This window comes from Bufo gargarizans, chromosome 8 (assembly GCF_014858855.1).
Source record: "Bufo gargarizans isolate SCDJY-AF-19 chromosome 8, ASM1485885v1, whole genome shotgun sequence".
Lineage (NCBI taxonomy): Eukaryota > Metazoa > Chordata > Amphibia > Anura > Bufonidae > Bufo > Bufo gargarizans.
The window spans coordinates 45,157,440-45,171,357 of record NC_058087.1 but is presented as its reverse complement, the minus strand read 5'-3'; the positions used below and the strand labels follow the sequence as shown (position 1 = coordinate 45,171,357).

Genomic DNA, 13,918 nt, shown 5'->3' with positions numbered 1-13,918 from the left:
CCTGGTGGGCCCGAGGAACCCCAGTCTGACCCTGCTGACAGGTGCTCTTTAAACTCCTGAAGTCTTGCAGTTTTTACTCTCACCACTGAGTCCCACGATAAGATGACACCTCCTGTTCTGTGGAGATCACTTCTCAGCAGTCATCTCATCACAAGCAGGATTATAATAAAAGATAATAACCTACATATGCATTACACATTCTGCACCCTTCACAACAAGTCACAGGTAAAATAAGACCCAAAATCCTGACAGAATCCTGAACGTGCGAAGATTCCCTAACAATTCCATCTAATTACTCATCAAGACACTAAAATAAATAGCAACAAAAACCTTTAAATTACCAAATCGGCAACAGTAACTCTAATGTGACTTCAGTGAAATCATGGTAGACATCATGGAGTACGCTACTGAAAGAAGAGATCGTAACGTCACTATCCCTTATTATCAATCCAATATGATTTGCTGTGTCATCTCTACACTGGTCAATTCCAGAAAACACATGACTCAGCAACTCTGATAAGAATACACCATATCATATCCTCAGGCCTGGAGGAAAGTGCATCAAGTGACTCGTCTCACTCTGAATGGCTGAGATCCTTCTACCTCAAATCTTCTGCTTTTAAAGAGGTTGGCCAAGATTAGAAAAACATGGCTGATTCTTCCAAAAACAGTACCACCCCTGTCCTTCAAAGGTGCCTAGCTTTAGTACCAGACACAACCCATGGACAGGGAAGGTTCTGTTTTTGGAAGAAAGCAGCCATGGTTTTCTAATCCTGTACAACACCTTTAAGATATTGGGATGAAGACTCGCATTTTTTTCTTCCGGATTTGCAATTTAATAGGCTATTTATTTGATAGAACTAGTTTTGGATAAGCCATTGCACACATGTGTTCAGAAGGAAAGGTGTCCTGATGTTGCGGCCTTGTCTGCATCTCTACGTGTGAGATACACGCTTTAGAGACTGCTGTGCTATTCTGGTATTAAAAAAACACCCATTTTGGGCAAAATACTTAATTTGCGGCCTTGTCTGCATCTGTCAGTGTGAAATTCAAGCATTATATACTGCTGTCATATTCTGTTATTTTAAAAAAAACACCCTTTTTGGGCAAAGTACTTAATATTGCAGCCTTTGCTGCGTCTGTTATTGTTAAAACAAGCTTCTGGGTTTTAAAAAACACCCATTTTGGGAAAAATACTTAATTTGCTGCCTTGTCTGCATCTGTACATGTGAGATACACGCTTTAGATACTGTTGTTCTATTCTGCTATTAAGAAAACACCCATTTAGGGCAAAAATCTTAAGTCCATCCTTAAGCAAGTCGACAATTGATTATTTTAAATATTATGTTTAGATCAGCCGGGTAAAGGTTTATATGAGATTATAAAAATGCATTGAGTAGTATGATGGCTACTTGGGGTCAGAAAGGAATTTTTCCATTGGTACATGCCTTAAAAATAATTTCTCTTCCTAGTAACAGTAACTATAACCAGTAGCGAGAATGTATTACAAAACGTCTCGCCCTCGAACTGTCCTCTTTTCTGCGGTTTCTGGCAACAACTTGGCCCCCATTACAGCTCACACATGGACCAAAGGTTGTCAGTCCTGATGGCTATTTAGCATAATTGTATAACAGACCATCCCCCATACCTGTATTGATACAGAACTAGATGAAAGGGATTGTGTCAATTCAGCAAATGGCATTTACCATGTAGAGAAAGTTAATACAAGTCACTTACTAATGTATTAGGATTGTCCATATTGCCTCTTTTGCTGGCTGTATTCATTTTTCCATCACATTATAGTCTGCTCGTTTCCAGGGGTTATGAACACCCTGCAATCCAGCAGAGGTGGTCGTGCTTGCACACTATAGGAAAAGGCACTGGTTTCTCTGTGGCTGGGACCATGGGAGTGTGCAAAGGCCGACGCTTTTTCCTATAGTGAACAGGCATGACCACCGCTGAGTGGTCATAACTGCTGGATATGAGCAGTGTATAATGTGATGGAAAAATGAATGAAGCCAGCAGAGGAGGCAATATGGACAATCACAATATATTAGTAAGTGCCTTGTGTTAAGTTTGTCTACATGATAAATGCCATTTGCTGGAGAGAGACAACCGCTTTAAGTGGGATCTGTAAAACTGACTCTTGATCCCTTGTAGACAATATATAGGCCCAAAATCACGGTTTGAGAAAATCCTCATATCATGGTTTTTGCACTTCCATCAGTGGCAAAACTAGAAATGACTGGGCCCCACAGAACATTTTTGGACGGGCCCCCCCTCAGGCAACTTTGCAACCCCCTTTCTCCCATGAAAACCCCACTCCTGTAGCTAGTCAAGATCGTTTTCTCGGGCGAAGCCCGGCAGCTACTCCGTCCATTTCCTACAGTGTCTCTGTATATAATGCCACTACTGTTGACGGGGCCCTGACAATAAAATCTTACAGTCCTCCTCCCAGACAGGCCTTTTCTGAGAATTTGCCCTAAAGCTACGCCATTTATCACCATGCTTTACTGTCTTTACAGTGTACTGTGGCTTGAATTTGGTGCTTAGGAGTCGCCTGACACATTGTCAGAAGCCGTGAGACCCAAATTTCCTCAGTCCACAAAATCTTGCGCCATTTCTCTTTTGCCCCGTTTAATGTATTCCTTAGCAAATTTAAAGGTGTATTTTTTGTCAGCAGATCTGTACCTATGACACTGGCTGACCTGTTATATGTGCACTTGGCAGCTGAAGGACATCTGTGTTGGTCCCATGTTCATGTGTGTCCATATTGCTGAGAAAAGGATGTTTTATTATATGCAAATGAGCCTCTAGGAGCAACGGGGGCGTTGTCATTACACCTAGAGGCTCAGTTGTCTCTGCAACTGCTGCACTTTGATTGGGGCAAGGCGTGATCCCATTTACATTGCCTGGCCCTAGATTTCTCTATAGAAATAAAAAAGTCTGAAAAAAGTTGTGTGACTAAAAAATGCCATTCCAGAAAACACTAGTAAAATAAACACAAGAATTTCATGGTGTTTTAGAAGCCAAGAAAAGAACTCTGGCAGGGCCTTACAAACATTGCAAATCAGAAATTAGCTAAAAAATAACCAACAAAACATGTGGCATTTCAATACCAATGACTACGGTAGAAAGTGAAACGCTCCGGCCTTAGTCAAGACAAGCGGATCTACGTTCTTTTATGTTATATAAAATATTAACATTTACGCACCTGGCGGTGACGGCTCATTTGAGATGACCAGGGACGCTGGTGTCGGACGTCTCTTTCTGATCTGTTTGAAACATAGACATTTATTGTAAACCTCGGTCACAATCATGATTAAGCCATTTTGATCAGATACTCATAGCCCTTTGACTAGACCACATCTTAGGGTATGGCCACACAGTCAGTTTTCAGATGCAGTTTTGGAAGCCAGAATCAGGAGTGGATCATAAAAGGAGAGAAAATATATAGGACATACGGTATGATTTCTCTTCTTTGAAGCCACTCCTGGTTTTGGCTTCCAAAACTGCATCGAAAAACCAGACCATGTGGCGGTATCTTAGACGTATATCGCTATCACACTTATCCAGAAACTGCCTATTCAGTTTATGTTGCAAATGAATACATAACGAGATCAGATTAATATTAAAAGACAGGGGCACCTTAAACAGTCTCACAAAAGAGCGCCCGCTTTAAGTTAACCCCCCATTGTCTAAATGCTTTTTTTTTTTTTTAGTGCAGCTGACGCAAAACTGGAGCTTTTGTGAAATTTCTAATATGCTACAATTATTTTTTAATTTCTTTCTATAAAATAGGTAACTGACATGATGTGTTGGGAATGAAAACTGCAGTATAAATTAGGATATGTAGTGAAATTTATGGCTAAGGCCTCATGCATATGAACGCAGACCGTCCATGCCAGTATTGCGGACCGCTAATGGCTGGTCTGCAATATATGGGCACTGGCTGTGTGCACTCCGTATCACGGATGCAGACTCATTGACTTGAATGGATCCGCAATCCACAAAATATGGAGTGGTGCGGAGCTGAGGCATGGATCGGAAGCCCACAGAAGCCTGAAAAATGCCTGATCAGTCAGAAAAATGCATTGCAATACCGGATCCGTTTTTCCGGTGTCATCAGGCAAAACGGATCCGGTATTTATTTTTTTCTCATTTTTAAAGGTCTGGGCATGCGCAGACCTGAAGGACGGATCCGGCATTCCTGTACTTTAAAGGACGGATCCGGCACTGATACATTCCTATGGAAAATAAATGCCGCATCCGGCTTTCAGGCAAGTCTTCATTTTTTTTCACCGTCGATAAAACCGTAGCATGCTACGGTTTTCTCTTTTGCCTGATCAGTCAAAATGACTGAACTGAAGACATCCTGATGCATCCTGAACGGATTACTCTCCATTCAGAATGCATGGGGACATACCTGATCAGTTCTTTTCCGGTATAGAGCCCCTGTGACGGAACTCTATGCCGGAAAAGAAAAACACTAGTGTGAAAGTAGCCTTAAAGGGATTATACCACTACTATTGTAAAAAATGAAAATCAGAGGTCATATAGTCCATGACAACCTCTTTCTAACAAAGCTAGAACCAGCCCTGTACCTCACATGGACCCAGAGATCTCCCCATTCATTGCTCTGCTAGATTTATATCAAGCTCGAGGGGAGTGTCTTTTCTGCTGCAGCTAAGGGGGTGTGTCCATTATGCTGTAGCTCTCTCCCGATCACAACTCAGGGGGCGTGTCCATGCTCTCCCTATCACAGCTCAGGAGGCAGTTGAAGCATGAAACTGAGCATGTGCGACCTTCTCAGGGAGCAGGACAAAGAATGGTGGTGCTATACAGATACATTTTATTGTATAACTAAGTGTCTATGCTAAAATTTTTAATTACATGCAAATAAAAAAGTATTTAGATCCAGGTGCGGTTTGAAAACCGTATAATATTCTTCGTGGGACAACCCCTTTAAAGGGGTTATTCGGTAATTAGTATTGATGACCAATCCTCAGAATAGGACATCATAATCAAAAAGGCAGGGGTCCGACACCTTGGACCCCTGCCGATCAGCTGTTAGAAGAAGAGGCCAGGCGCTACAAGAGCACAGCAGTCTATTCCTAGGCCATGTGAAGACAACGGTCACATGGCCTAGTTGCAGCTCAGCCCTATTCACGTCAATGGAGCCAAGCTGCAATACCAACCACAGATGCTTTATGATGTATGGCACTGTGCTTGATAAACGCCCAAGAGATCACCAGAGTTCCAGTGAGAGCTGCAGCTTCCCGAAACAGCTGATCGGCAGGGGTGCGGGACTCGGACACCCGTCAATGTCATAATGGTGACCTATCCTGACAATAGGTCATCAATATTATTTCCCGGATAACCCCTATAAAAGTGAACTACTGGCAAAACCTAAAAATGGTGTGGAAAGGCGCAACTCGCCAAAAGTCATTACATTTTACACAAAATTTCTGACACATCACATGTGACATTTTTTACGCCACAAAATGGACGTAGCAAATTTTCATAAATGTCCCCCAAAGTTTTTGTATCAGTTTTCAAGACATCTGCTTGCTGTCATTTAATACAAACCTTTATAGGTTACTTTCTACTGAATCTGTCCTGGTCATGTGTTGGTCACACAGGTACACAGCTCCTTATTCCAACACACATACTGTAACTGTAATCAGTCCTGTACCTGTGTGTCCACCACAAGGCCAGGACAGATACATATATATAAGGTACTTCAACATCTCTGCTCGCTGGCATTAAAAGGAGAGTGTCATGGCTTACAACCAGTGAATAAAGATGTGTCTGGTCATGTGGACATACACGAGGGACTGGTTTCAGTTCCAGTACAGTTATCAGAGTTGTGTCTTGTAACGAGCCCTACTTCTGTGCCACCGTACCACTGGAAAGAAAACAGCAAGCAGAGATTTTGAAGAGGATAAGGAATAAATATGGAAATAATACCAGAAAATTATAACTTTTCATTACACAAATATTCTCTGAATAGTTGTGTTTACAGAGAGAATAAAATGTGAGATCGCCTGTAGCACAATGTACATCATTATATTTAATGCTCATTTTAACTAATTTAACATTTAAATTGCTTGTTTCAATGAATTCCAACCTGAAGTAAACAATATTGAAAGCGGTATCGTTTATGAGCAATATAAGCAATGTAGGTCTTTACATATGGTTTGTACGTGTGTCTAATAATTCGAGTGAATGAGACATGGGAAATGGCTTCTGTTGTTCCTGACATACGGTTAGGAATGTGTGCATTCTTACTCTAACGTGAAGAGCAGGAGACTCTATGACTAGACATCTGAACCACGGTAGATTGGCGCTAATGGAAATTTCCATTTGCAAGCCATTGTTGAATACACAGTGTCTTAGGTAAACAGGTGCCAACACCCCGTGTTGTATTAAAATCTTGTTTTAACGCAATTTACACCATTTTTTTGTATTCTAGGTAAACCCAATGTTCCACGTTATTTTAGGTATAATAAGACCACAAGATCTTAAGACTTGTCTGCATAGTTGCATTGGCGAGCCATGTTCCTGGCACTTTTCCCCCTCAAAAACAGTAATAATGGTTTCTAGCAGAGGGAAGGAAAACTTTCCCGTACAGAAAGGAAATAATAAAATAATACTTCCTGCTCCTCGGTCCATTCCCGTTTCTGGAAAAGGAAATAAAGGGAGCGCAGACCTCATGCACAGCCATGTAAATGAGCACTAAATACTTGGGTCAGTAATTCAGAAAGTAAAAACAAGATGCAAAAAATACAACACTCATAATAAAGTAGAAGAGTCCTAAATACTTGGGTCAATAACCTAGAGTAAAAAACAATATACATAAAACACAACACTCAAAATAATGTGAAAAAATCCTAAATACTTGGGTCAATAACCTAGAGTAAAAAACAATATACATAAAATACAACACTCATAATAATGTAAAAGAGTCCTAAATACTTGGTACAATAACCTATATATAAAATACATATCAACACTCATAATAATGTAAAGGAATGTAACATAGGTTTAAGGATCCATATGTTCTAACCTTATAAATCACTGAAGAGCTTAAAAGCAAAAAAAAAAAAAAAAAAGCAATGTTTAAATAAAAATATTAACACTTTTTATTTTTTTATTTTACCTGTTCTGAGGCTTCTGGATCCAACGGACTCTGAAATAATGGCACAGCAAACTGTATCTTTTTAGGACTGTTGGGTTCCATTTTGTACAGATGTCGACTGGAAGTAAAAACTGACACCCCCAATAAAGCTGAGCAGTCCAAGTATCTAGCCCCAGGCAAAGGCTTTTAAGATGAGTCTCAATGAGGTTTGGTGATAGCAGTATTTTCAGTCTTATCAAGTGCTGCTGCATGAAAAGAGCAACTCCCTTATTCCACATCAATAGCAGTCCTTGTAACTGGCTCGTTTTTTTCCCCCCTTCAGTCCTTCAGATCCTCTCCGCACAAAAGCAAAAGGAACAATAAGCTAATTGTGCACCAGTTTTGCTTCTGCACATGCCAGGGATTCACTCAGAGCTTAATTGAAAATGCAGTGGCTAGCCCTGAATGGCCTAGAGTCCTGGGAGTTGAGGAAGTGGATAGATCCACTGTACATTACTAACAGTCTACTCAAAAATGCAATATAAGCTCCCTCTGAGTATTGCTGATGGACCATTAATATTTGATCATGATAAACCAGAAAGCGAGGAGGCTTAGCAGTAATATGGACGCAGCTTGCCACTTTTAGCTAGTCCTGATGTTTAGACAAAAAGGTTTATCATCTTTTCTACAAGGCGAACAAATTGATATTAATTGATGGGAGCAGATGAGAAAATCTCAAACATCAGTCTAGTAGTTAGTTAAGGTCAATTTGCAGTTGCCATCAAAAGCCACAAATGCTTAGGTTATATTTTTGCACTGTATGATTGTATTTCGAGCAAATCAAATTCATCTAGGTTTCTGTTCCTCAAAAAAAATAAAAAGCACTCTATTCAACTAAGGCAATGGTCGGTCATGAGAGGAAGATCTGTTGATTACTAAGACAAAAAGGGGAAGGTTTTACTGACCACACTATCCTGTGTTCCTCAGGGGAGGGAGTACCAGATCAGTGGGTGTTCCCACTTCTACTCTTGCCATCATGACAAAAAAAATTAACAAAATAAACAATATATAAATTGTTAACAATACGATTAAACATTTATAGGCAAATCAACTAGCTTTAGTATTACCAGGAAAAGGCTAAAACGCTGCAAAAGTGTAAATTAATATCATGGAAGACTTTTCAGCACTGGCCAGAAAATCTAAAGCAATACACTTTAATTATCCCCTGCACAATGTGGGTTGGCAGAAGATACACGCAGACTATCAAGCAGCAAAGAATATGTACATAGTAAGGGAGTCCCAAAAACACAGGGGTGTAGCTCCCAAACTATTTTAATGCCACTCAACCAATCACTGTTTGAGTGAGACAGGTCATCATTGCAGCCAGTGATTAAGTGGTATGCCCAGCCATTTTCTATTGTGTCCTTGGCAGGAGAGCGAGGTAGTTGCAGAGAGAGCAGAGCCTCTAAGTGTAAAGGCAACGCCCCCGTTGCTCCTAGAGACTCACATACAGTTGCAAGAAAAAGTATGTGAACCCTTTGGAATGATATGGATTTCTGCACAAATTGGTCATAAAATGTGATCTGATCTTAACCTAAGTCACAACAATAGACAATCACAGTCGGCTTAAACAAATAACACACAAAGAATTAAATGTTACCATGTTTTTATTGAACACACCATGTAAACATTCACAGTGCAGGTGGAAAAAGTATGTGAACCCCTAGACTAATGACATTTCCAACAGCTAATTGGAGTAAGGTGTCAGCCAACTAGAGTCCAATCAATGAGATGAGATTGGAGGTGTTGGTTACAGCTGCCCTGCCCTATAAAAAATACACACCAGTTCTGGGTTTGCTTTTCACAAGATGCATTGCCTGATGTGAATGATGCCTCACACAAAAGAGCTCTCACAGAAGACCTACGCCTGTGCCTCACACAGAAGACCTATGATTAAGAATTGTTGACTTGCATAAAGCTGGGAAGGGTTATAAAAGTCGATAGTTGGATAGGATGTCGCACTAGGAGAAATGGACACCAAACCGGTGCACCTGTATATTGAGACCACTCACTCAATAAAATGGATAAATAATAAATAGTGTAACAGGGCACTCAAGAAATCGTGACCATGTGGTTGAAACAGTTAAAGACTTTATTATTGGTGTATAAGATATAGATATTAATCGAACAAACCAAATGCTTAAAAATAGATATATGATCGATAATAATCGATAGAATAAAATATTCGATAATGTTAAATAAAAATAATCGATTTGCACAATGAGTAAATCAAAGCAATGTACTGTAAAAATCGACAATCTTTGAAAACACAGTCAATGATTCGATCGTTCAGTCCGATCTTGGTGTGTACACCTGGGTATCGATATAATAGAATCAAATCTTTTTATCCCACTCTCAATTACAGCAGCGTCCCGCCGAAAACGAAGTAGATAGCGGCGTCCCGCTATGAAGTTACTTGCAAGTAAAGGTTTTATTACCTTATAATCGACCGAAGATTATCCAGACTTTAGATCCTTTCCTCTCCTCGAAAGTGTCTATGATATTATAGCACAATGTATCAAGAGGTTTTATTTGACGGCTCTGTATTTCTGTTAGACTTCACTGCCAAGGCCACCAGATCTCGATCTTTAGGTGAGAGTTCCACAGTGGTATTGTGACAGAGGTATTACGTCGAAAGAGGCGTCCAAATGTAGTCTGTTAGATTTTCGATTTTAGGTACTTTGTTTCTTCAGTATCAAGATGGGGGGTGTAGCACCAGACGCGTTTCGGGGTCCAACGTATTGCCCCTTCCTCAGTGGTATAGTTATCTGGTGGCCTTGGCAGTGAAGTCTAACAGAAATACAGAGCCGTTGAAGAAAACCTCTTGATACATTGTGCTATAATATCATAGATACTTTTGAGGAGAGGAAAGGATCTAAAGTCTGGATAATCTTCGGTCGATTATAAGGTAATAAAACCTTTACTTGCAAGTAACTTCATAGCGGGACGCCGCTATCTACTTCGTTTTCGGCGGGACGCTGCTGTAATTGAGAGTGGGATAAAAAGATTTGATTCTATTATATCGATACCCAGGTGTACACACCAAGATCGGACTGAACGATCGAATCATTGACTGTGTTTTCAAAGATTGTCAATTTTTACAGTACATTGCTTTGATTTACTCATTGTGCAAATCGATTATTTTTATTCAACATTATCGAATATTTTATTCTATCGATTATTATCGATCATATATCGATTTTTAAGCATTTGGTTTGTTCGATTAATATCTATATCTTATACACCAATAATAAAGTCTTTAACTGTTTCAACCACATGGTCACGATTTCTTGAGTGCCCTGTTACACTATTTATTAAGGGTTATAAAAGTATCTCCAAAAGCCTTGCTGTTCATCAGTCCACGGTATTATTAAGGGTTATACAAGTATCTCCAAAAGCTTTGCTGTTCATCAGTCCACGGTAAGACAAATTGTCTATAAATGGAGAAATTTCAGTACTGCTGCTACTCTCCCTAGGAGTGGCCATCCTGTAAAGATGACTGCAAGAGCACAGCGCAGACTGCTCAATGAGGTGAAGAAGAATCCTAGTGTCAGCTAAAGACTTACAAAAGTCTCTGGCATATGCTAACATCCCTGTTAGCGAATCTATGATATGTAAAACACTAAACAAGAATGGATTTCATGGGAGGATACCACAGAGGAAGCCACTGCTGTCCAAAAAAAACATTGCTAAACGTTTACAGTTTGCACAAGAGCACCTGGATGTTCCACAGCAGTACTGGCAAAATATTCTGTAGACAGATGAAACCAAAGTTGAGTTGTTTGGAAGAAATACACAAGAGGCACAGCACACCACGTCAAAACCTCATCCCAACTGTGAAGTATGGTGGTGGGGGCATCATGGTGTGGGGCTGCTTTGCTGCGTCAGGGCCTGGACAGATTGCTATCATCGAAGGAAAAATTTATTCCCAAGTTTATCGAGACATTTTGCAGGAGAACTTAGGGCCATTAGTCCACCAGCCGAATCTCAACAGAAGATGGATGTTGCAACAGGACAACGACCCAAAGCATAGATGTAAATCAACAACAGAATGGCTTAAACAGAAGAAAATATGCCTTCTGGAGTGGCCCAGTCAGAGTCCTGACCTCAACCCGATTGAGATGCTGTGGCATGGCCTCAAGAAAGCGATTCACACCAGAAATCCCAAGAATATTGCTGAACTGAAACAGTTCTGTAAAGAGGAATGGTCAAAAATTACTCCTGACCGTTGTGCACGTCTGATCTGCAACTACAGGAAACGTTTGGTTGAAGTTATTGCTGCCAAAGGAGGTTCAACCAGTTATTAAATCCAAGGGTTCACATACTTTTTCCACCTGCACTGTGAATGTTTACATGGTGCGTTCAATAAAAACATGGTAACATTTAATTCTTTGTGTGTTATTAGTTTAAGCAGACTGTGATTGTCTATTGTTGTGACTTAGATGAAGATCAGATCACATTTTATGACCAATTTGTGCAGAAATCCATATCATTCCAAAGGGTTCACATACTTTTTCTTGCAACTTTATATATTTAAACATCATTTTTCTCAGCAATGTGGACACATATGAACATGGGATCAACACAGATGTCTTCAGCTGCCAAGTGCACATGTAACAGGTCAGCCAGTGTCATAGGTACAGATCTGCTGACAGATGCCCTTTAAAGGGAGTCTGTCACCAAAATTTGACTATATAAACTGCTTACGTGGCGCTCTAGCACAACTACACAAGATTCCAATGGTACCTTTGTTGTATTCTTCTGACTTTCACCAGCTGAAAAAACATAGTTTTATCTACAGGTCCTTCTAAAAAAATTAGCATATTGTGATAAAGTTCATAATTTTCTGTAATGTACTGATAAACATTAGCCTTTCATATATTTTAGATTCATTACACACCAACTGAAGTAGTTCAAGCCTTTTATTGTTTTAATATTGATGATTTTGGCATACAGCTCATGAAAACCCAAATTTCCTATCTAAAAAAATTAGCATATTTCATCCGACCAATAAAAGAAAAGTGTTTTTAATACAAAAAAAGTCAACCTTCAAATAATTATGTTCAGTTATGCACTCAATACTTGGTCGGGAATCCTTTTGCAGAAATTACTGCTTCAATGCGGCGTGGCATGGAGGCAATCAGCCTGTGGCACTGCTGAGGTGTTATGGAGGCCCAGGATGCTTCGATAGCGGCCTTAAGCTCATCCAGAGTGTTGGGTCTTGCGTCTCTCAACTTTCTCTTCCCAATATCCCACAGATTCTCTATGGGGTTCAGTTCAGGAGAGTTGGCAGGCCAATTGAGCACAGTAATACCATGGTCAGTAAACCATTTACCAGTGGTTTTGGCACTGTGAGCAGGTGCCAGGTCGTGCTGAAAAATGAAATCTTCATCTCCATAAAGATTTTCAGCAGATGGAAGCATGAAGTGCTCCAAAATCTCCTGATAGCTAGCTGCAATGACCCTGCCCTTGATAAAACACAGTGGACCAACACCAGCAGCTGACATGGCACCCCAGACCATCACTGATTGTGGGTACTTGACACTGGACTTTAGGCATTTTGGCATTTCCCTCTCCCCAGTCTTCCTCCAGACTCTGGCACCTTGATTTCCGAATGACATGCAAAATTTGCTTTCACTAGAAAAAAGTACTTTGGACCACTGAGCAACAGTCCAGTGCTGCTTCTCTGTAGCCCAGGTCAGGCGCTTCTGCCGCTGTTTCTGGGGAATGCATCACCTGTAGCCCATTTCCTGCACACGCCTGTACACGGTGGCTCTGGATGTTTCTACTCCAGACTCAGTCCACTGCTTCCGCAGGTCCCCCAAGGTCTGGAATCGGTCCTTCTCCACAATCTTCCTCAGGGTCCGGTCACCTCTTCTCGTTGTGCAGCGTTTTCTGCCACACTTTTTCCTTCCCACAGACTTCCCACTGAGGTGCCTTGATACAGCACTCTGGGAACAGCCTATTCGTTCAGAAATTTCTTTCTGTGTCTTACCCTCTTGCTTGAGGGTGTCAATGATGGCCGCCTGGACAGCAGTAAGGCGGCAGTCTTACCCATGATTGCGGTTTTGAGTAATGAACCAGGCTGGGAGTTTTTAAAAGCCTCAGGAATCTTTTGCAGGTGTTAGAGTTAATTAGTTGATTCAGATGATTAGGTTAATAGCTTGTTTAGAGAACCTTTTCATGATATGCTAATTTTTTGAGATAGGAATTTTGGGTTTTCATGAGCTGTATGCCAAAATCATCAATATTAAAACAATAAAAGGCTTGAACTACTTCAGTTGGTGTGTAATGAATCTAAAATATATGAAAGTCTAATGTTTATCAGTACATTACAGAAAATAATGAACTTTATCATAATATGCTAATTTTTTGAGAAGGACCTGTATATGCAAATAAGGGCTCGCAAGTGCCCAGGGGCGGGGTTCTTGCTGTAGGTGCCCAGGCTGCTCTGCGTCCCCAGCCTCTTGCTGGTCCTGCCCTATAAGGCTGTTTCATCAACCCAAGTACCGGCCGAGATGCGGCATGTGCGCAGTTAAGTGCCGGCCCGGGCATACGCACTACGATGCCCATTGTGGGGAGCGGCATCGCTTCATGTTGTCCGCATGCGCCGGCGGACAGGAAGCAAGCAGAGAGACTGGAGGCAAGCCGAGCAAGAGAAAGGTAAGTATATCCACATTGCAGTGTGCATGCCCAGGCCGGCGATGAACAGCGCACACGCCGGTTCCAAATTATAAG

At 40.9% G+C, this 13,918-nt stretch overlaps 1 protein-coding gene across 1 annotated transcript in view; it reads right to left on the bottom strand.

Annotated features, from left to right (window-relative positions):
- Window positions 1-7,463, bottom strand: part of PPP1R1C (protein phosphatase 1 regulatory inhibitor subunit 1C) — a 37,985-nt gene extending 30,522 nt beyond the window's left edge. Inside the window, exons 1-2 of the mRNA XM_044304863.1 lie at window positions 7,163-7,463; window positions 3,215-3,275 (exon numbers count right to left, since the gene is read on the bottom strand). Of these exons, the coding sequence (XP_044160798.1) occupies window positions 3,215-3,275; window positions 7,163-7,243 (142 nt within the window). The 5' untranslated portion in view covers window positions 7,244-7,463. The remainder of the gene's footprint in view (window positions 1-3,214; window positions 3,276-7,162) is intronic.
- Window positions 7,464-13,918: the final 6,455 nt, after the last annotated feature.